Source organism: Aspergillus uvarum, assembly GCF_003184745.1.
Source record: "Aspergillus uvarum CBS 121591 unplaced genomic scaffold BO82scaffold_38, whole genome shotgun sequence".
Classification (NCBI taxonomy): Eukaryota; Fungi; Ascomycota; class Eurotiomycetes; order Eurotiales; family Aspergillaceae; genus Aspergillus; species Aspergillus uvarum.
The window spans coordinates 298230-320109 of NW_020291335.1; the positions used below are offsets into that span (position 1 = coordinate 298230).

The following is a 21880-nucleotide window of genomic DNA, read 5'->3' on the forward strand; positions in this document are numbered from 1 at the left end:
TCAACGCATACTGATCTTTTCTATAGCGAGCGCACAGGCGGCGTCACCGGTAGCGAAGACACCACCAACGGACGGGACGCAGAGATACCCATCGATATGAAGACGGGATAGAGCATCGTTAGACTCCGGAATCTGCCCTGTAAGCGGCCCCCGCAGTTCAGATCGCCTTTTCGGTTCGAATATACTCGCCGGACGTTGAGGTAATATCTTTAATGTTGATGGCCTGCACTCCGAATCCGAGATTTATCTCAACTCCGAGGACGTTTTATGTTTGTACTATAATAGAGCGAGGATCATATCCGAAACTGAGCGCAATATTATTATTATTGTTGATGACAAGGATAATACGTGCGTTGGTAATATGGCGGAGTTGTTATAGTAGTTCGACTGCCAGCTTAATATCTGTAAAGCCGGCGCAGCAGACGACCACGGTGTCTCGACTAGGGCTTACTAAACATGAAGCAAGATTCTTAAGATAAGATTCCAGTTTGATGGCGGAATCTAAAAAGTTGATGTCGAAGGCATGTTGGCGCAGGCCGAAGATGGCCCGAGGCCGCACAATAGAACTTCCAGCGGCGAGAATCAGGCGGGTTATAGGTAATAGTTGATCGACGCCAGAGTTGCATTCGACGTTAATAGTATGACTCTCAGTGTGGATTGAATGAACGATCCCAGATAAAACTTGATGCCAGCCTCATGGAAGAGGGTTTCCAGAGGTTGAACCAAACTGGAAACCTTAGACTTGTACAGTTGTAGACGCATCACCAGCACTGGCTCTGGAGCAATGACGAGAATCTCAATGTCGTTTGCCCTGTCCCTGGAGTTGACCAGACGTCTGGCCGAGAGTGCGCTCCAGACGCCGGCAAAGCCTGCACCAATAATGACTATCTTGGAAGGCATGATATTGACGATAGATTTCGGGCTGTATTGAGCAGCGATGAAGGAACAATTGCATATTTATAGCTTGGACTTCCGAGTATCTGGGACTACACTCCAGTCGGCAGAGTGGGTCATCCCGAATACCCGGATTCCCAATACCCGAATACCCTAATACCCGCATGCCTGGGTAGGACATTGCTATAGCCTAACCAGCTACGAGCGAGCCAGAGGTTGGAAAATTGAGGGAGTGAAGTGGATGATGAGTGTCAATCATAGATTTGAAAGTATGCAAATATCTAGGCTATGGGAAAGGCTCTACATACGTAATAGATGAGGATTCCTTATTATAGGATTTCTTTATTAAAGATCAAAAACAAAGTGATCATGTAAAGGGTGAATATCAGAATCAAAAACTGTGAACGAAGCTCTATTTTTATTTCATTGAGTCTGGATCCGACCCAACAGACACACTATTTGTTCAACCACTCAAAGCCCTCCCGCATCAACTTCTCACACGAAGCAGGATAATCTCCCCCAGGCAAGTCCTCTTTAATCTTGAACCCCTTCCGGGCCAATAGCCAAGAAATACATTTATAGCTCTCCCTCGTCTCGTGAGCAATGTGAAAATCCGCCGGTGCACCAGGCAAAACAGGGACGATATTATCCCGATCATAGATCGCCTCCAGAGTCAGGAGCTTCCACTGCCCGTCCACGATCTGTAGACGAGAGATGAATCGCGTGTATGAGACGCAGTCATACTGCCGACCCTCGTAGACAAACCGAATAGAAATGGAACCGGTTGATTCAGTAAGGGCTTGTTCTTTGTCTCCGTTCAAGTGCACTTCTATCGGGCAGATCGTGTGAACGGCTCCGGTTCCCCTGGCGGACATGTCTGCGGATCCGCGTACGAAGCCATTGATGTCTCCCTGGTACCTAGATTAATTTTAGCAACATTGCAGGATTGCCTCAGGAGCTAAAGTCCTTACCAGGTAATTTCAATATGTGTCTGCGACGCATCAGGGTGGTAGCAGTCTCGGAGTTTCTGCCATTGACACGTATCTCGATAGTATCTCTCGCGGACGAGGAGGGACTTGATATTAGAGTGGATTAAGATTTCGTCGGTCGCGCAAGACATTTTTGTGACGTGATGGCCAAAATTGTGCTAGAAAAAGAAAAAGGGGGAATCTCGAATCGGCACTAAAGCTTAGGTGCACTTACTTGCGGGAAAAGTGCTCTATTTAATAACGATTTATTAACGATTCATTGTGGCAATGTTGGATAAAACGGCGGGACACGTCCCGCACAACGCAAGGAGGTCTAGCGAGGGGGATGTGACGGGCTTTCGGATTTACGGAATTAAAGCTGGGCAAGCCCTTTCAATGATTTTCACTACATGGGGTCCGTAGTATGGCTCCGATGTGAGCCACAAGAACCTATCAGGTAGGAGCAAATCTCGGGTCGAAAGAGTGACACCGTCTCTTTCGAGCCATGCATGAGGCAAATTGTGACCTGGTAAGATGGAGGCATAATATTCTATGCAATCCAACTCGTCATTTGGAAGAAGTTGCCCACCATGATCCGGAGAACTCCTCTGACTTTCTCTGTCGATATCCGGGTAAAACCAACCGGTTTCCGCACCCAGCGCGTGGAACTCGCTGTCCAGGGTCTCCAGAGCCATGTAGACCGCTCGACGCCGGGCATAATAATCAGCGTCTAGAGGGTTGAAAAAGCTCTGGAGGGCTCTGACGTTGGTTTCATTATCATGCTGGGGTGTGAATCCCAATGCTCGATCCATGACGGACGAATGTGACCTCAGGTTGTGCAGGCTCGTCCGTGCAACGCGTAGCGCGATGGGATGACGCTCTGTTTCATATGTATCGAGTAGACCGTCCCAGCGTGGCGCATCCTCGCCTCGCACGGCGATGCCAAGTTTCCAAATCGCATTGTATGCATCTTGAATCCCCGAGTTCAAGCCAAGAGCTCCCCATGGCGGTATACGATGAGCAGAGTCGCCAATGACGAAGATGCAGCCCTTGGGACTTCGGTATCGCTCCGCAACAATGCTGTAAACGCGCCAATGATCGATGCTTTTGATCTCCACCTCCAGATTCGGGATCTGAAGGTGCTGTGCATTCTCTTGACCGTGTCCTCCGCCGTGAATTCTTTGGGTTCATCGAGATTGATTGCGCACGCGAATAACCACTCCTCTGTCTGGTATGCTTGGATACGGACCAAGGTGGTAGAGATACCCCGTTTTGATGCTCCCGCCTTGCTTTGGGTCAATAAACCAGGTGATGAACACCCGAGGGTCCGGGTGATGCAAACTGATGCGTGCTTTGAAATGCGCCGAGACCAGCTCTACAATGTCCTTTTCTCCCTCCCACTTGATTCCGAGGTTATCGGTCAATGCCCGTCCACCATCTGCCCCGACGACGTAGCGGGCCTTGACTTTGCGAGCCTCTGACTTGCCCTTCGCACAGATGGTCAAGCTCACATGGTCACCATCCTCCTCAACGTCCGTTACTTCCACCCCGTGGTGGATCCCATGCGAATTCAACTTCTTGGCATGCTGAAGCAGGATAGGTTCCAGGCGGATCTGGGCGATTACGACCTACTGGCAAGGGCTTGCCCGTTTGTATTCGTCCACGTATTTCCCTCCTCCCCACACGTCCCGTCCGATAATCTCTAGACCATTGAGTCCAAGGTTGGTGTACCAGGCTGTTCGGCTCACAATCTCGGGTGGTGCGCGCTGTTCCGGGACTTGATCTTCGATACCCAGTTGGCGGAAGACCTCGATGGTGCGCATATTCATGCCACAGGCTTTCGGATGAATTGAGGTTAATGGATGACGCTCGAACACCACATGAAGGATTCTTTGCTGGGATAACAGGATCGAAGATACCAGGTCAACTGGGCCTCCTCCGATGATCGCTACTGGATATGTTTCGGTCATTTTCCTTCCGTTTAAAGGGAGAATTACTGGAAATGTCGCTAGAGAAACTGGTTCTGACTGATGATGCTGATGCGGGTCTGATAGTATTGATATCTCGAGCATCGTTGTATTGATAGGAGATACAGGTATATATAACTTTTGGTCTAGTTGGCCCGGCAATGTATCACGAGTCAATTGTTCTCCGCATGATCAAAACAACGCATTGGCCAATGGCCGAGGTAACACCCGTGCAGATAGCTGACAGCCTGGCACATACCCCAGAGCACACCGCAAGCATTGAAGCCTTGAGCAAGAATGTGATGCCCGACATGGCCCCGCCTCATGTTCTTCTCAAGCCTTCATCGATCCGTCCCGCAACCCGCTCCGCAATGGGCCCGCCCTGTAGCTTACCACTCAAATCTGTGCCTAACACTTGTGGAGATCGCGCAGTCGGAGTGATAGCATTCGAGGCATTAGACCGTCTATCAGCCTGGTGCCAGAAATACCCCACAACATACAGGTAAGTCTAATAAGCATGGAGGTATCCATGGCACGATTGGACTTCCTTCTCCACTTCATCTTTTGTGGGACCACATTGTTAGACCGCAAGTTCCCTCTATATTATTATACCCTGGGGGAGACATCGTGAATGGAATGTATATAAAGCCCCCAGATCTAGTATATATCGGCACCTTCAAGGGTCATCTCCCATGGAAGTTTATTATTGATGATAGTAACAGTAGTAGCTAGTCCCTATGACAGGAATCATACATGATAGACACTCGCTGCGGGGAATAAAGATGAGAGAAGGATAAAGGCTTCAAAAACATGTATTGTATATTAACTATATATTGACTCAGACAAAACGATCTATTAACAATAAACAACATGCATGTCTGACAGAAGAAGTAGTGGAAGGAAAAGGTGTAGTCCAAAAGATCGATCTATTATACAAAAGACAAGAAAAAGAAATGTTAAGAAAAAAAAAGGAGAGGGAAGGACTTGAGCGTAGTATGAGACTGGTCGGTCTCACCTACAGAATAGCTCAGGAGTAATTCAAGATATGGATAGTGAGTGAGAGAAAGTCGAGATAGCGATAGCCGATTAGATATTGTTGACGTTGAACTATTCCGAACGAGCAGTCTTGGTCTTCTTGCTGCGAAGTTTCATCATGAGAAACACGCACACGTACGTACTAATGCAGAACAATGCGGTGATTCCGGTCTGTCATAGCATAATGTCAGTCTTATTCCTTGTAAGATCAGTGGCAAAGGGGAGTAACGTACATCTCTCCAGGAATAGTACTCGGCCTTCAGATTGAATTGCAGCGCATATTCCGATCCTTTCGCGTATTGACAATATTGGCAGGAAGTCTGGGAATCTGCATCCCGGATGTAACCGCCCGCAGCTTCAACGAATGTACCCATATAGGAACCGCAGGTCTCGTTGGCCGGAAGGGCAATGTTCACCCACTCCTTCTCACCACAATGCACGGGGCTATCCCAGAGTACCTCGCCGAGCAGGCCCCCGATGAGGTAGGTGAAGGGGTCGAGGTAGTACATCCAGTAGCGCCAGAACACGTTGATGTCGGGATAGGGCACGACCACACCGCAGAAGCCCACCAGAGCTGATCCCAGAATCAGGGGGTTCACCAGCGAGGCGGCGTACTCGTTAGGAGCGTATGCCGCGATGGCCTGCCCGATGGGCGTATACAAGAATTCATACACTGGATTCAGCATTAGTACTTTTAATCCCTTCGGTGAACAGGCTCCAGCACTTACAAATCATCTGGAAGTACATATGACCGGAAATGGTTGCCACGCTGGGGAAGCCCACTGTGAAGTACCAGCAGAGGAAATACAACGTTCCACAAACCACCAGATAGGGCATCTCTGAGATCGCTTGTGCACCAATAAATGCAATCCAATGGTACGTTTTGGACTAATATAGTGTCAGCATGTTTGGAAAGCGAAATATGTGGGGGATGCATACCTTTTTCTCACGGGTCTCGAAAATGTCTCGATTTTGAAGGAAGTAGGGCTGCAGCTGATTGATGACACCCGGCGCAACAAACACAAAGTTGAAGATGGCAAACAATTGTAGTTGCAGGTCCAGGACCGACTCTCCGATTTTCCAGTATGTGAAGCCACTGAAAAGAGCCGAAAAAACGTGAAGGATGATCTTGTTCCAAATGTAGTCCTGGCAGGTTTAGCAGCTTGGTCTTGCAGAAGTATGAGAGGACTTACCGGACTCCTCCAAAGCTTGACCATCTGGCGCTCCAACACCAATCGGAGCTGATACATCTTTGGGGTAGCATAGTCCACCAGGTCTTCCTCCTCGATGGCTTCGGCAGCCGCTTTTTGCTTAAGGGCTTCCAGTTCCTCGAGGGCTAACCGGCATTCTTTGGACTGGTCCCATACTTGGTTCCAGTCCACTTCAGGGTTCAGCCGACCCTGCACAACATCTACAATATGCTCTGCTGGGTTCATATCGTCCGGGCATGGGGCACCGTTTCGGGCGAAGTAGTCCAGGATCACTTGAGAATTCTCACCGGCTAGATTGCGTTTAGCTAACTTCCATGAAAAATCCTTTGACTAGGGGAATTGTACTCACTTTCACCGAAGTACGTCATCTTACCACCTTTGGCCAACAACAGAAGGTAATCGAATGCATCAAACAGGGAAGCGGAGGGCTGATGGATCGTGCACTATGGCGTGTCAGGCTTGATTCGACGGCAGAGGTCAGACAGAGGATACTTACCAAAACAGCCTGTCCAGCGTCTGCCAGCTTTCGCATGAATCGAACGATGTTAAATGCAGACTGGCCATCCAGCCCGGAAGTAGGCTCGTCGAGGAGCAACAAAGAAGGCTTTGCCACCAATTCAACGCCGAGTGTCACTCTCTTTCTCTGTTCAATGCTTAAACCGGCCCCAGGAGCTGATGCTAAAGTTAGCTGGTGGGTTCATCTTTCCTGAACAGGTCTACTTACTTCCGATGAGCGCATCACTAATGTCGTTCAGCTCCAGCAGGTCAATGATCTTGTCCACGTAGTCAATCTTCTCCTGCTTAGGAATGTGAGCCGGTTGGCGAAGCAAAGCAGAAAAGATCAAGGCCTCTTTGACAGTCGCAGTTGGTTCGTGGACATCAAGCTGCTCGCAGTAACCGGTCGTCCTCTGGAAGCTGATATTCTGGGGTTTACCGTTGACCAGAATGGAGCCGGTGATCTCTCCCGAATCTTTACGCTGAGCGAGAACATCCAGAAGTCTATAACATAGGAACAGTAAATTCAGCTGTCGAGTATCGGAGAAGGGTCACCATGCCTGGTGAGGAGAATTGACTTACGTAGTTTTACCTGCACCAGAGCATCCCATCAATGCGACCAGGCTGCCCGGTTTCACAAAGCCAAAGACCTGGTTCAAGAGCTGGAGCTTTGATCCCTGGTAGTTCACAAAATAGTCGAGATGGTCCCACGTAAAGATAGCTTGTTTTGGCATGTTCTGATCAGGTTCGGAGTCTGCCCCCGCCGGTGGCGCTGTCAAGGCACCCTCTTCATCTCGGTGATGCCCCTGACTGCCGCGTTTGTACACCAGATAAGACGACGTGCCTTGGCTGCGAAGTCTCTCGAAGCCGACTGCGGTAAGGAAGGCGAAAAAGGCCCACATTCCGACCAAAACACCGAATCCCCTCCAGACGTGATGGATCGAGTAGGAATACTCGTCATGGATGTAGTCGGCACCGGGGATGTGATCCCCAATAGACCCAGCGACTGTACAGCCCCGATACCGGTCGTCAGTGTAACCTGCACCGTAAGGAATATAGTCTGGGCTTTCACACTTGATGTTCAAGCCGCCGAATTCATTGCCCATTACACTCTCAAAGGCGTACGAGGCTGGGTTGATCCAAAAGACCCATCGGAACCAGACGTGCATCTTCTGGAAGGGGATCAGATATCCGGTATAGATCATCATGATGGTAGTGAAGAAGCCGGACAACTTTGATGCGTTACCGAATTTGGAACAATTCGCGCCAATCATGCGGAAGAAGGAGATGAAGCAGAGTGTCGAGACATTGAGGACGATCCAGAATGTGAAGAATTTGCCCGCGTCAGCCTGAAAGTTGCACATCCAGTAATAGACAATGGTGAACAAGGTCACCTGGAAGAGCACCACGGGGATATCGGTAATCACACTGGCAACGCAGTAGGCCGTTGGACGATAGAATGCAAACCGCTTTTGCCGGGACAGGATGGGTCTGCCCATGAACGAGGAAGTCGTCTCTCCAAGAGCCTGCATACAGAAATACATGATTGGGAAGAAGAGCGCACCGGGTCGCAGGAACATGGAATGACTGGTGTCCGACAGATTGTAGAAGAGACTCCCGGAAACCAGGGCTTGGATCAGAGTCGATCCCACCTTGACGGCGAGAGACAGGCGATCACCCCAGATGATTTGACTTTGCCGAATCGTACAAGCGATGACCTGTTCCCATAGGGGCACCGTGTAAACGCTCTTGGGATTGCCCTCTTTGCCCATCAGTTCTTTTGCCACCAAGTCTTTGAAGCAGCGGCTCTCTTCTTGAAGCTGAGAGGGGGGTGTGATCTCCTCTACCATTGCTTGGTTGACGGAACTCTCCTTGTAACGGGCTGCAAACTCCACCACTGACTTGGGTATCTTCTCTTCGTAACCGGCGCGAACGGTTCGCTCCGTGGGCACCGTGACGGCCGTGAGGAAATCGGCAATGTTGGCTCCACGACGACACACGAACCCCATTTCTTCAAAGTAGGGTCGCGCGAGGTGGCGAGGCCCATAGAAGATGACATATCCGCCTGCAATCACCATGACCTTATCGAACTGGTCGTAGATGGCATTTCCTGCCTGGTAGAGGGTGGCAAAGACCGTCTTCCTCTGCTCGTCCGCCGTGCGGCGGAGGTGTTTGGCGAAATCCAGCGCCGAGCTGGCGTCAAGGCCACGAGTAGACTGGTCCCAGCATTGCACCGGGCTCTATAGAAGTGTTAGCTGTCAGATCTCTCCAGTTGCTAGAATCTTCCAGGCATGCGATGGACATACCTGGCCAGCCATCACTTCGGCGAGGGAGACACGCTTTCGCTCTCCGCCTGACACTCCCCGAACAAATTCATTTCCCACCAGTGTTTTGCCTGTATGGAGGATTCCCAACGATCCCAAGATCTCATCCCGCATACTCTCCACGAAACCTTTGTCGGACAGATTGCCGGGTTTGATCGAAGGCGTCTTGTTACGGAGCGCGAATTTGATCGTTTGATCAACCGTCAGGGTGGGGAAATGGACATCATCTAGTCGACATTCATGAACACTCAATCAGTTTCTTCCTCAGTAGATTCTGGATAAGTGGAAGCGAACCTTCGTTGTTGAACATGAACTGCTGACGGAACTTTGCAGCCTCCTTGTGATCCATACTTCCATAATGCACGTCGCCACCGATGTGATCAAAGCCATCTCGGTCGTTGGATACTACTTTGAGGAACGATGTACAGCCCGCACCTGGCCGTCCGAGCACCAGCATCTATCTTGGTCAGTGCGATGTTTATGATACTCTCAATTCAAGGGAATACAGACCATTTCTCCTGGGCGAAGCTGTCCATTCATATCTTGAAGGATGGCCTAGAGACGTTTAGTGATTTCTTCTCTCAGAGTCAAGGTGACGAAAATACCATTTTATTTGGCTTCTGGAACTTCCGGACCAACTCCCGAGGGTCGACCTCAGACCAGAGGGTATCGCCATGGACGGCCTCCGAAGCTGGCACGAGGACTGATAGCTGTCGCCATGTCACAGTGACCTCTTTGTGCGTTCCTAATGGTGGCACATGGCCCTCTTTGGAAGCCTCCACATACCCGGTCGGTGTTGTTGAACCGTCAGAGCCGGGGACGGCTGGGATATGCTCCTCTTTTGGATACGAATCCTCAGACATGCTCGCTGTATTGCTGACAAGCGATTGACTGATTATTCGAGATGAACATGAACTAGGATTGATATCTCTCAGCCGGCCAGAGCCTCGACTATATACTGGTCTTCGAAACACGCTATATATGCTACGGACTGTCTATTGCAGGATCGTCTGTTCCGAGTTACCATCATCCGTTCTTCCGCGGTCGATCTAGAAAAGCTTAGAAATGTCGAGCACATTTCGGTCCCGCATGAAGTTATCCGTACATCCGCATCCGTATATCAAAAATTCTTATAGTCGTCGAAGTGATAGGCAGATTAGCGGTGGCTAATTTCCTAGCATCCTCAAGGCGTCGGGGTGGGTCACTTATAGAACTTAAATTATGTTCCAGCCCAGCTGCCACCATCCGTTTCAATCTCCCCTACTTCTGCATGAGGCAGACACGGTAGGCTACCGGGAGGAGGAAAATAGTGGCAAGAGAGCATGTGGTACTATGATACCACCTTTTTGTGAGATCGTTTTCTGGATAATGTGGATTTGTTTTCCGATACTCAGACAGTCATTCCGCGGTTGCCTATTCCTCATCATACATACCTTCTACACTCACCTTCCACAACTAGCATCCAATAGGGGCAACTCTTGCTGCAATAGCCTGGCAATCTGGCATAACGGGCAGACATACATGACCCGTGGTGATCCGATGGAGGTGCAGATCTGCTCTTCATCATGGCGGGCGAACACACCAGAGCATAGCCATCCTGGAAGCCGTAAGATTGCAGTTGTTGATCTTGGAGTCAGCACTAGTTGTCAGCACGGCAAGGCTGTGGCCTACTTTGGCTACATGGAATAGAATAGTGACCCTACGAGACGTGCATTGGGGCAAGGGAGTCCCAGTGGCAAAACCTCCGGCTTCATCCAGCTACTCTGTGGATATAGATTAATTTTGTAAGGTTGATTCGGGTTCGGTTCTCCCATCCGTTGCCAACATCCTCGAGTATCAAAAACCTATCGATAGGTCAATGGGCTTAACCGTGGGTCGATACACTTTTCTACACGTCAATACATCATTTAAGGGATGCGACCATTGAGATCACAGCATTCTACGAGGCAAATGCCGGAAAGAAGCCATGAAAGCTTTGATTAAGATGAAATGAATTGTCACGACAATATGTTGTTGGCTCTGAGCTGGTCGGAAAGTCAAACCAAAGATGGAAAACGACGTCCCGCCGGATAGACGCAAGTACGGCTTCGGATGTCCCGCAACCCAGTCACAGCTAGAAGAAATTGCCACGGATCGTCAAGGAATCGCCCAATACCGTTATAGACGGACGTTTATACGCCTGCGAAGCCACTTGGTGGGACCTCTGGATATCTTGTCATTGAGCATTTGTGGCCTAGTCACATCAGCCCCTACAGGACTATGGAGTGGATCTTACTATCGCAGGGCGTTCACCATAAGGATCCCATGTAGGTTATTCGGTGAAACCCTATGTAGGTCATATCATATGAACCTTGGGAGCCGAAATCCCGTAGATCTAGATCGACACGAAACTTTCGGGGAGTTAAGTCATAAGTTGCATGTTGCCAACTAGTTTGTAGCGTTTAGGGGTAGTATTGAATCTAGCTTTATATTAATCAAGATCATTCAGCAGTCTTCCCCTTCGCAAGTAACTTTGTTTTCTAAACCATGTTCCGAAGGAAATCACGATCCAAGACAATGGTCTCGCACGACATATCTGCACGTTGCTCCCGCAAACGAGTGACAAAGGCGTGTCAACGATGCAAAGTGAAGAAATCAAGAGTAGGAGTATTATATATCCCCGGTTAAATATCTAGTATATAGCTGACATTCTTTTAGTGCAGTGGAGACGCTCCATGCGAGTCCTGCAAAGCCACAAACGCCGTTTGTATCTATCGAGAGGATAAACCAAAAAGACATCGGGTGTTAACACAGAGGTATGCCACGAATGACGTTCATACTTTATATACGCTAGCATGAACTAAATCTTCTAGTTATGTGCAACTCATCGAAGACCAACATGAACTGCTCGTCCGTGGCCTGCGAGAGCTTTACCAACGAACGGTCACAGGAGGAAGCATGAAACGGATAGCTAGCGATCGACCATTATCCGTGAATGACATATTATACAATTTGGGTATATATGATGCGCCAACCGAGGATTCACCCAAAACACCTCCCACCCCCCTGCAGCTACGGGAGGAGTGCACCGAAAAGGAAGACGAGAGGAAAGATCGATACCTAGACACAATCCAACCGAACACCGACGTACAATCGTGCCCTAACCAATGGTACGGGGATACCGGCAGTGTATTTTCGGATTTCCTGTACTCGCCATCATCTTTCGGCTTCTCGCCCAGCATATCATCACTGCCTGATTGCCCGACATACATGAGCTCTGTCATCACGCCAGACGTCGGACCTCCATTTCAAATGAGCCCCTCTTCATGTATGATCGCGGAAAGTAACACAACGTACAGCGGGACTCTTGACCAGCGAAAGACTGAGGCAGATGGGCTGCAAATCGTGTCAGAAGATGTCTCTACAACAGCAGACGGCAATATTCTCTCGCCGTGGGCGATGTACCGGATCGCCCTGAATGCCCCAAACTTTGCGCTGTACGAGCCTCTCGGTACTGCATTTTAGGTTTTGAACGGTTTTTTCTTTTCTGTCAGATTCGAAGTGAATCCATACCCCAGCGGTTTATATGCTCGCTCAGGGATTATGGTGGTAATTGGCTGCGCTGGTATTTGGTGTTAACGGGGCTACTGGACTTCCTGAAGCGATACAAATAACTCCGCTCTTTCTTGAGAGTCTGCCAGCGGATCCAAATGAGGGTGTGATTAGAGGCGTTATGGAATTTCGGAAGTTTTACCTCTGATCGCGCTCTCCGAGAGTGATACCTTAATAAAACTAATAAAACCCTGTCCAATAAATCTTACTGCCTACATGACAACTGCCGACAGAACGGTCTCTGCTCAATGTTCCGAAATGTCTAGTATTGAACAGTCATCATGATCAAGAAAGTTGCCCCTGGTATTTGGCCACTGTCCACTCAAGGCCGCAGGTGACTAGAACGAATCAGGAATAGATTCTGCACGAAAATCCTGCGAAGATAGTCGTAGTTATGTTCATCGTTCAGTTCCAGAAGGAGTATAGTCTACTCACTCATCTACCGCAGTTGAGCGCCTCTGGCATGGGGGCTAGACCTGCTTTACTAGAAGGTTCGGGAGTATGCCTTGAATCCGTTCTCAGCCGTGGCAAGAAATCTGATCAATAGGAACGGAGAGTGCGAGAGAATTTTTCCGTATATCCGTCACCCTTTGCATCCCTGTGGGGTCGCCACTACAGCCGGTGTTTTGTACAGAGGAACCGTGATAGCCCATGTATGGGCCATTTTACGTTATCATTGATATAATCTAGGAATCCTCCCAGCCTGATGATACAGCTGCATATGTCAGAATACATCACTGGCAGACACCAAGTCTGGTGAAACAAGACACCGTCCTGCGAGAAGGTATTCCAGGGGCATCTCCGGAACTACCATGTTATTCAAAGGCAGTGGAGCTTCCTGGAGAATCCCCAAAGCGTGTCAGCAATGTCGTATGCGCAAGATTCGGTGCGATGGACTGACGCCTTGTGCGAAATGCTCTGAACGGCATCTTCGCTGCGAGTATCGTGATAAAGCTCGCCAGTGCAGGAAAAAAAGCTCTTCTGGAGTCCAACCAACCTCCGCAGTTAGCCGTGATACGATATCAAGCCCTTCCAGAGTCATGAACATGACCCTCGTTTCTTCTTTCCAGCAGCACGTGAATCGACCCACCGTTCCATCTCCCAACAGCGTCACTGCCACACACCAAGCATCGCCGAGTCTTTCAATGGAGTTATACTACGGTGCCACTTCCAACTTTGCCTTGATGCAAACAATATACCGCGACATCATTCCGGGTTACACAGGGGTACCACGATCGCAGACAAGTGAAGTCGAAGATGGTGGCGCCGGTCTGGACATGTTCCAGTTCCGTTCCATCTTCTTTGGCATTCCTGACAATGGACGAGACCCTTCGAGTCAAGCGGGACTGGCCAGTCTCTCCGGAGGATTTATATCATATTCATTGGCAAAGCAACTACTGGATTGTTTCCTGGAAACCCTCTACCATCTGGTGCCTTTCCAGCCGCGGGCGCTCTTTGAACAGCAATTGGATGATCTGTACATAACCACATTGCACACGCCACGGAACCCGTCTGGAAAGCATATTGTCCTTGCTGCTATCGCCATAGCGGCTCTGAACACTGAGCACTACCTCCTGGCGGACGCCCTAGTTTCCAAAATCAAAAATGAGACGGCTGCTTTGGCAGATATCGTTAATATCGAGACCGTGCAAACTTCTATTATCCTGATGAGTTTTCCCGTCGCACCTTTCACCGGGAGAGACTAACCAAGTTGAGAGCACGCGTATTTTCAGAATGAACGAGGCAGACCCAACTCTGCATATCTCGAGATTGGAACAGCCGTGAGGAAGGCAGTCTCTGCGGGTTTCCATAAACCCGCGGCTGCACACGGGGACTGTCGTGAAGTTATCCAACGGACAGTCTGGTGCCTTTACATCTGTGAAACGTGAAACAAACCTTACAGCCTAAAATCAGAACCCTGAAGCTAACTGTTCTATATCCATAGGCTAATGGCTTTCTTCTTGGGACGACCCAGCAGCCTCCCACGAGCAAAGATCGAGATCCCGCTCCCAGTCGATCCCTTTCTGACCTGCTTGGTTCACCTATCCCAGATCATGTCGCGAACAGTCGAAGACATGTACGAAAGGCCACATGGCTCGTTTCTTGCAATGGAGAAGACGGCAGCTGCGATTCTCTCTGATTTGCGGCAATTCGAATCTATCATGCAGCGCTGTATGGGGTTTGGGCTGCACACTGCCACATCCAACCAGGGGCAGGGGGTGTGCCAGATCATGCTTAGCTCTTGTAGGTACTGTTTGTTTTATGACCCGATGATATTCCCGACAGCCAAACACACCAAAGACTAATGCCAGTTAAAGTATATAATCACACCGTTCTCTTAACCTATCGACCTTTTCTGATTCTTCGAGGGCGATGGCGGCAAAAGACAAAAGCACTATGCCGGGAAACACAGTCCAACCACCATGTGGACAAACCAGGAACTCCTGTGTGGTTGGATGCAACCTGTAGCTCCGCCGTCAATGCTGCCTATGCCTTGATTGATCATATTGCGCGAACCTCTCATCAAATTCCGACCGCGAAGGTACAACCAACTAATACCCTTCTCGAGAAACAATGACTGACCATGTATTCAGGAACTCCGATACCACGGCTTCTTCCTCGGGAGTGCGGTCTTTGCGCTAATATATGATATGCTGCACGATACGAATCTGGCTTCCCTTCATCTTCCACGCATCAAAATGGGGCTCCGATGCCTTTACAGTATGCGAGAAGGGGAGCCGATAGCAAGTACCATACGAGCGATTGAACTGGCCTTGAATAAACTAGGCTTGGAAGCCACAACCAATCACGAGAAGGTCTGTACACCTGCAGAGGGGGCTGCGAATTATCCTTCTGTGTCAGAGTCGACAGGATTCCCTGGTATGGAAAAAGACCAAAGAGTCTGTTTCAATCAGGGGAATTCCCAGAAACCTGATCTGTCAGTCTCTACATCGGCTCAGCTGCCTGATTCTGTGACTACATTGGCAGCCTCTCAATCGGCGGGTAGAGCACCACCTCTCGACCTAGCATTTGTGGACGAAATGGGTACCTGGGAGCCAGGGTGGAATCTCAATCCGTCTATTGTGAATATGGAAGGGTTCTTTACCTGGCCTATGTTGTACTAGTGCTCTATATGAGGATGTTTAGAGGTCCAAGATTTCTTTTTCGATATCTCTATTGAATGAAATGAAGAATTGGGCAACTTCCGTACCGGGGGTGGGAAATACGTTTCTAATAACTTCGAACCGTGACCCTCGCCTGGACAGAGTGGCCTTGTACTAGCTTCTCTTACATCAATAGGATTTATGGCCGAGGAACAAGAGGGTCCGATATAAAGGGCGATAGTCACTTTGTAATGAATAAAGTCAGGATGCACAATATATATAGTCTTTCCTTAGTTACAATAATCTGATCCTCCCCAGTTCATCACAATTGCTTTCCTCTAGATGATTGCTTCTTTCCATTATAAGCTAGTATATAATTCTAGATCTATACAATCACAATCAATATCTTTTCCTTCTTCTCCTTCAGATAACAAAGTCTATAAAATCATATACAATCTTATAACGCCTGCCAAATGGGCACACCTTATGACAAGATATTATTTCTTGCATATTTCTCGCCAACCTCAGCCTGTTAGCGTCAGAAGTGTAGATAGATATGGTACAAACAGTTGCTGTGCTGCAGAGACACTAAAGCCAGATGTTGCCTGAGTCTGGCGTTGCACTTGTTGAACTTTCTCCTGTCAGCTTAGAAGATCCACACAAACGCGATAAATCCGCCTTCAGAGAACAGAACCGAGGCGATGCCGGGCCAGGACTGGTGCACGTGCAACGAAGACTTTCCATCCATTTCTGGTAGGGAAAGGTCCCCGGTTGCGTCTCATGGAGCAGTCGTGCCCTGTCAAGAATAATCTTCAGAGTTATCATGGATATTGTTGAAAGTTCACATATGCATAACTGACTCGCATGATGTGAAAAAACGTGAGTTACTCTGCAGAGTAGCTTCTTTGCTCTCTCCCGGGCCTGCACCCCGACCTGAGTAACGCTCAACTCTTGGATGGTAATGTCCACATATAGAGACAGTAGTATCGCAATATATCCTAAAGTCAAGTAGATCTGATGTGAAAGCACAGCGGGGTGTCGTTCTGGGTATGTGCTATCAGGACCGATGAGGCGGCACTCTCGGGGAATTTGACTCTCCCACTGACTCAGTTCATAAACGAAGGTTTGGAGGGAAAGACTACTGCTTCCCAAGCCTCCAACCATCCTATTTGCCATGCGTGCGAGCTCCACAAGCTTTCGGAAGCAGCTGAAGCTATGTAACGGCGCTGATGGCGGGCTATCTGTCAAGACCACTTTCTGGTATGGAAGCACTAGGGCTGGCCACGACGTCCACTCGTCCTCCTCTCTTAGCGCGACGCCATCGAGATACTCTGCAGGCATATGCGGAGGTTCTCGCCTCCAAAAGGCGAGGAAGGAGTCAATAACAAAACACCCAAACGCGGCGGTCTTTCCCTCTTGGATCATCACCGACCACTGGCTGTCATGGGGTTCATCAAGCCCCAAAGACATTACTGTTTTGACCGCTCTGCCAATGAGAAGCCAGGCTGCGAGCCACTGTTCAACCTCGATATTGACCAATACGAGCAAGAGGATAGCTTCCAAATGTCCTAGTCCACAGTGCTCTGTCCGGTTGGGTATGAGGCGTCGACTGATAAAGTAGTAGCGTTTTGCCTCGGAAAGAAGTTGTGACGATTCACCCGGCTGTCGGACACTTGCAGCACAGGTAGAATGACTCAGGATCGCCCATAACGTGGATTCATAAGCACAGGAAGTGTTGCGTCCTGCTTGAAAGCATGCTTGCTCGGAGTAGAGATGTAATGTGCGAGTGATCTCATCCTTAGGAATGATCGGAAACCATGAATGCGTGGTGGCATAGTAAGTTTGAAGAAGTTGCGTAGCATTCGGTGGCAGTGGAGGTAAGCAGGGAGAGGACGTATTGCCTGACTGGGAGTTTGTACCTGTAGCCGCATACGGCAGTTCACCTAAGGCATCAGGCTGTTCCATCCTAACGCTATCAAATGATAGACCTTCGTCGACTTCCATGTAATCTTGACTCTGATTCATTGAGCTGACCATCACCTTGTCGATTTGCGGTTTACCGTCTGCGAAAGTGCCAGGTGGTGGAACAGTTTCCGGATAAGAGAGGGTTCCTTCTAACGCTCTGTGAAGTCGACTCGCTTTCCATGATTGATACAGCTTATTTGATGACTCAACGTCTGTCCAAGGAGCACTGAACTGATTCTGGAGGGCTACTGATTCCGGCATGACTCCTATGAGTGCGAGAGCGTCGTCCTCAAATCCGTCTAACTCTCGAATCGCCAGTGCTAGCAGCTTCTCAAGACTCCGAACATAGCCCTCGCGTAGACCACGCTTTCGTAGCCGCACATCGTAGGCACAATCGTGGCCTGAGGTAAGACATGCTGAGCATGCGGGACGCGAACCGTCACATTTATTCTGCAACATGGATTAATTAGCATGGTGCTTTAATGCGCTTGACGAAGATCAGCAGGTGCCGGTCTCAATTGACTCCGTTAGACACCCCGATTCTTCGAGTTGCTCAGATTGAGTCAATGCTTCAAGTAAATGATCACTCACCCTCTTTGCCCGGCACCTCCTGCACGCTTGGGAGACTCTGGACCGATGGCGATCTTTGGCTCCACGTTCTTTGTTCATTGCGACGCGCTGGTCCATTAGGCGAATATATTTGGCCAAATGGTGGCACAATATATAATGTGTTATCCGAGAGACATGAGGAAACGGGAAATCTAGTTCTGAAGCAGGCTTCTTAAATCTCCTCTAATATCAAACAGCATGCAATTAGGGTTCCGCTACCGGTACGTCTCCCTTGTAGTAATCAATTCGGCAAAAGAAGGCGAACTGCTTCATTACTATAACCAACTCTGTATCTATACGATTGTTTGGCATCGCAGGGAATCTACCATACATGTGCGTAATGTGATTACGTTAGACCTGTCCCAGAGAAGTAGACCCTTTGGATAGCCGGATCGCACTAATGAGAGCCAAGTGAGGTGAGTTCTGCGGGACGTGGGCTGCGGGACGATGCCCGCCGCACTCCAAGTCCCTGGAAAGACTTGAGATGACGGATTTCTGTTCCCCAACCTCCGTAAATCCATCTCTGGAGGGAAGGTTTCATCGAATATGATTTGCACATTGAGATCCTACAACTTCTAGACCCCATCGTTTATTAACTTCGGCGGCAACAGTGACGGCAACACACTGCATCGCCACGTCCCGCAAATCTACATACCGTCCCGCAACCCCAACTTTATAGAGCGTTTTGTTGGAGAATTTAAAAAAGCACATGCCCTGTTTCCACCCTTCATTACCTCACTTAGCTAGAAATCACCTCAAAATGGCCTCCTGGACACACCTTATCCGATTCGTCGCCGTCGAAGACAACCACATCCATCTTGGCCAATTGGTCAACACCGAACAGGATGTGGGCAAAGACAGCGTCAACGGGGTGGATATCCCTGTGTACCTCATCGAGGGGACAATCTTTGATGGCCGTGTTACGGATCAGCTCATGCATGTGAAGCAGGTGAGTCATTCCCTACGCCTCTTCCATCTACTATTCTCAGAATACTCACAAAGTAATGCTAGATCCTCGCTCCCGTGAGCAGCGAACAATGCAATTACATTCGCTGCCTCGGACTGAACTACCTCGACCACGCCAAGGAAGCCAACCTCGCCCTTCCGACGGTTCCTATCCTCTTCACTAAGCCACGCTCAGCCCTCATCGGCCCGTATCCTGCCGCGATCAATGTCCCTAAATGTGCCCAGGATGGCACTAGCGACTATGAATCCGAGTTGTGTGTGGTGATTGGTCGTACGGGACGGGATATCCCCGAAGAGAAAGCCTTGGATTATGTTCTGGGATATACGGCTTCGAATGATGTATCTGCTCGGACGTTGCAGTTGGCTACTGCTCAGTGGTCGTTTTCGAAGGGTTTGGATGGAAGTTGTCCGATTGGTATGTGATCTGTTTCAGAGGGAAAGTGCAAGATCAGAAGAAGACTAATACGGAGATTTCATTTACAGGTCCCGTCCTGGTCTCACCATCAGTGATTACCGATCCTCAGACTCTTCGCATTCAGGGTATACATAACGGTGTTGTTGTCCAGGATGGACATACTAAGGATATGATCTTCTCCATTAAGAAGCAGATTTCGTACCTCTCCCAAGGGACTACGTTGGAAGCGGGGACGATCTTCCTCACTGGCACACCGGCGGGAATTGGGTACTTCAAGAAGCCGAGACATGTTTTGGAGGATGGGGATGAGTTTTCGGTGACGATTGATAAGATTGGTACTTTGACTAATAACGTACGCTATGAATAGATTAGTGGTCTGTGAGGGATGGGAACGCAAATGGCTTAGAGGATAGTACATGAAGACATTATGTATATTGTCAAATATGATTGTTCTGTCCAATGATTTTGATCAGGTATACTCAGCTCGATAAGATATTGTTGTAGAGTGTCTGTGTTGTATATATACACATACATGCACTCAAAAGAGAAGAAGAATATTGAAAGAAAACCAACGGCCAGAGATCGATAGAATGTCTGGACTTCAATTTTGATTCTAATCACTATTCATTTATTAAGATATTGTCTGGTACTCTTCACTGAGGTGAACTCATTATCTGTCCTTAATGTTATGTGGGTAAAGACACTTCATCGTTGGAGTTACGTATTTAACAACATATGCAGAACCACATAATATTTCCTTATCTTCAGCCGTAACAGACAATTCCAGACTCTTCAGTTCATGCCCAGAGGGCTACTCAAGAAACCACGCAGGCACGTCCGGCCCCCAGATGGCTAGGGAGGCATCCCCCGCTTGTCCGTACCCAATCGGCGTGTCCTCATTAACAATATCACCATCGGCATAATGTTCGATCATGTTTCCTGTGGTATCCCACCAATAGTCAAAAATCTGCGAGCCTAAGATATGCCTTCCCACTCCCCACACAGAGGTATACCTCCTCTTTGCGAGCCACTGATGCCCCAGCTTTTGGGTGTCGAAGTCGTGCACTTCAAACGAACAGTGATGGACGTGGGAAGCGCTATTGGCACTCATGAAAAAGGTATGGTGATCCACATAGTCAGTTCCCCGATCAATGTGCGCAAAGAGCGCGACATTGGTTTTGTCCTCTCCCTCCCCGACATGGAGGAAATCAGTAGGGACCAAATTGAATGTTGTGGTGTAGAAAGCGACCATTGCAGGGAAGTCCTTCACACAGAGGCCATAATGACCCAGCTGTAGGCATATTGTTAGTACAGCTTCTCATGTAGCTTGGAGCAGAATCGTGTCCTTACCTTATGAACAGGCGCCGGCCCCTCAACAAATCGTTGGAATCTGCGCATGCGTGGTTTCTCTGTCTCGGTGTTGAAGATCAAGTTTTCCGGATACACCCCTGGGGTCGCAGGCTGTTGGCCGTACATCAGATTCACAGGGAAGCCTTCCGGATCAATGACGGTGACCATATGACCTCCGCCAGGTGCATCGATCAATTCGTGGATGGCGGATCCGGTTGGGAGTTGAGACGCTCTTCCAGATCAGTCAATATGAGATACTCAAGGAATGTATAGATCCACTCACCTTTCCAAGTCTGCATACGATTCAACCTCATATGTTCCCCCCAAGAACTTCTTTTCTCCCTTTCTGGCGTAGTAAACGTACTGATCCACCCCATAACCCCGATACCAGATCTGCTCTTTTGTTTGTTTAGCAACGAACATGCCGAAATCTATTGCAGTCGTCAGTAAATCCTCTAGTCATGTGTATACTGGCATACCTACCCTGCAGAAACGTCGTGATCTCTTCCAAATCTGGATGTTGATACCGCATATGCACCAGCCTCACCAAGCGGATCTGCTTCTCCCGCTGGATCCCGCACCTTTGTTTCCAGGTGACAATGGATTCATGATCGGGACCAATGGCCATAATGTCCGGGAGAGATGCTCCATGGCAGGACGCCATTGCTATCTGTTTCTCTTGATAGGTATGAAGAAATGCGTGTACTTTCAACGAGCCAGGAAGTAAGGGTCTCCGGGCTCCTGAGGTATTCAATGAGTATGGTCATGTATGGGCCTAAGCGACGTCGCTGCGTAGCATTTATGTCTGATGCGATTCATAATTCGAGTCCCGCCAGCCCACTTATTCCTGTTAATGCCGTTGCATATCGCTGCTAACCTCCGGTGGCGCTGAAATGTCCCGCAGGATCAGGTCCCGCTGGCCATACCCGATCTGGCAAATACTCGGAACATCATTGTAAGAACTCTATTGCATATTTGTGTGTGGA

The 21880-nt window shown here is 49.0% G+C and overlaps 8 protein-coding genes across 8 annotated transcripts; 3 read left to right on the forward strand and 5 right to left on the reverse strand.

Moving 5' to 3' along the window:
- Nucleotides 1–1349: 1349 nt before the first annotated feature.
- BO82DRAFT_433504 (uncharacterized protein) lies at nt 1350–2064 on the reverse strand (the record flags this gene model as incomplete). The annotated part of the gene is made up of 2 exons (XM_025640884.1): nt 1866–2064; nt 1350–1812 (listed from the first exon to the last, which is right to left on the reverse strand). Exons 1-2 carry the CDS (start codon nt 2012–2014, stop codon nt 1350–1352), a joined length of 612 nt encoding a protein of 203 aa, XP_025490525.1. The 5' UTR covers nt 2015–2064.
- A 163-nt stretch (nt 2065–2227) lies between these two features.
- BO82DRAFT_375776 (uncharacterized protein) lies at nt 2228–3832 on the reverse strand (the record flags this gene model as incomplete). Its single annotated transcript, XM_025637495.1, has 3 exons — nt 2228–2995; nt 3080–3490; nt 3527–3832. The coding sequence occupies 3 exons, from the start codon at nt 3830–3832 to the stop codon at nt 2228–2230; spliced, it is 1485 nt and encodes a 494-aa protein (XP_025490526.1).
- Nucleotides 3833–4936: 1104 nt separating this feature from the next.
- Nucleotides 4937–9757, reverse strand: BO82DRAFT_366109 (uncharacterized protein; the record flags this gene model as incomplete). Its single annotated transcript, XM_025637031.1, has 13 exons — nt 4937–5035; nt 5098–5537; nt 5593–5752; nt 5804–6010; nt 6058–6365; nt 6425–6518; nt 6572–6747; nt 6800–7074; nt 7153–8810; nt 8877–9121; nt 9189–9351; nt 9405–9449; nt 9500–9757. 13 exons carry the CDS (start codon nt 9755–9757, stop codon nt 4937–4939), a joined length of 4128 nt encoding a protein of 1375 aa, XP_025490527.1.
- Nucleotides 9758–11420: 1663 nt separating this feature from the next.
- Nucleotides 11421–12398, forward strand: BO82DRAFT_286869 (Zn(II)2Cys6 transcription factor domain-containing protein; the record flags this gene model as incomplete). Its single annotated transcript, XM_025631565.1, has 4 exons — nt 11421–11540; nt 11592–11689; nt 11747–12216; nt 12289–12398. 4 exons carry the CDS (start codon nt 11421–11423, stop codon nt 12396–12398), a joined length of 798 nt encoding a protein of 265 aa, XP_025490528.1.
- Nucleotides 12399–13531: 1133 nt separating this feature from the next.
- BO82DRAFT_418009 (fungal specific transcription factor domain-containing protein) lies at nt 13532–15610 on the forward strand (the record flags this gene model as incomplete). Its single annotated transcript, XM_025640053.1, has 6 exons — nt 13532–14156; nt 14202–14370; nt 14431–14729; nt 14804–15027; nt 15080–15385; nt 15446–15610. The coding sequence occupies 6 exons, from the start codon at nt 13532–13534 to the stop codon at nt 15608–15610; spliced, it is 1788 nt and encodes a 595-aa protein (XP_025490529.1).
- Nucleotides 15611–16177: 567 nt separating this feature from the next.
- On the reverse strand, nt 16178–18223 carry BO82DRAFT_286815 (uncharacterized protein; the record flags this gene model as incomplete). Its single annotated transcript, XM_025631563.1, has 2 exons — nt 16178–18004; nt 18146–18223. The coding sequence occupies 2 exons, from the start codon at nt 18221–18223 to the stop codon at nt 16178–16180; spliced, it is 1905 nt and encodes a 634-aa protein (XP_025490530.1).
- A 700-nt stretch (nt 18224–18923) lies between these two features.
- On the forward strand, nt 18924–19911 carry BO82DRAFT_375780 (fumarylacetoacetate hydrolase family protein; the record flags this gene model as incomplete). The annotated part of the gene is made up of 3 exons (XM_025637496.1): nt 18924–19112; nt 19175–19544; nt 19613–19911. 3 exons carry the CDS (start codon nt 18924–18926, stop codon nt 19909–19911), a joined length of 858 nt encoding a protein of 285 aa, XP_025490531.1.
- Nucleotides 19912–20355: 444 nt separating this feature from the next.
- Nucleotides 20356–21640, reverse strand: BO82DRAFT_418011 (trihydroxytoluene oxygenase; the record flags this gene model as incomplete). Its single annotated transcript, XM_025640054.1, has 4 exons — nt 21378–21640; nt 21178–21325; nt 20895–21126; nt 20356–20835 (listed from the first exon to the last, which is right to left on the reverse strand). The coding sequence occupies exons 1-4, from the start codon at nt 21556–21558 to the stop codon at nt 20356–20358; spliced, it is 1041 nt and encodes a 346-aa protein (XP_025490532.1). The 5' UTR covers nt 21559–21640.
- Between the last annotated feature and the right edge of the window lie 240 nt (nt 21641–21880).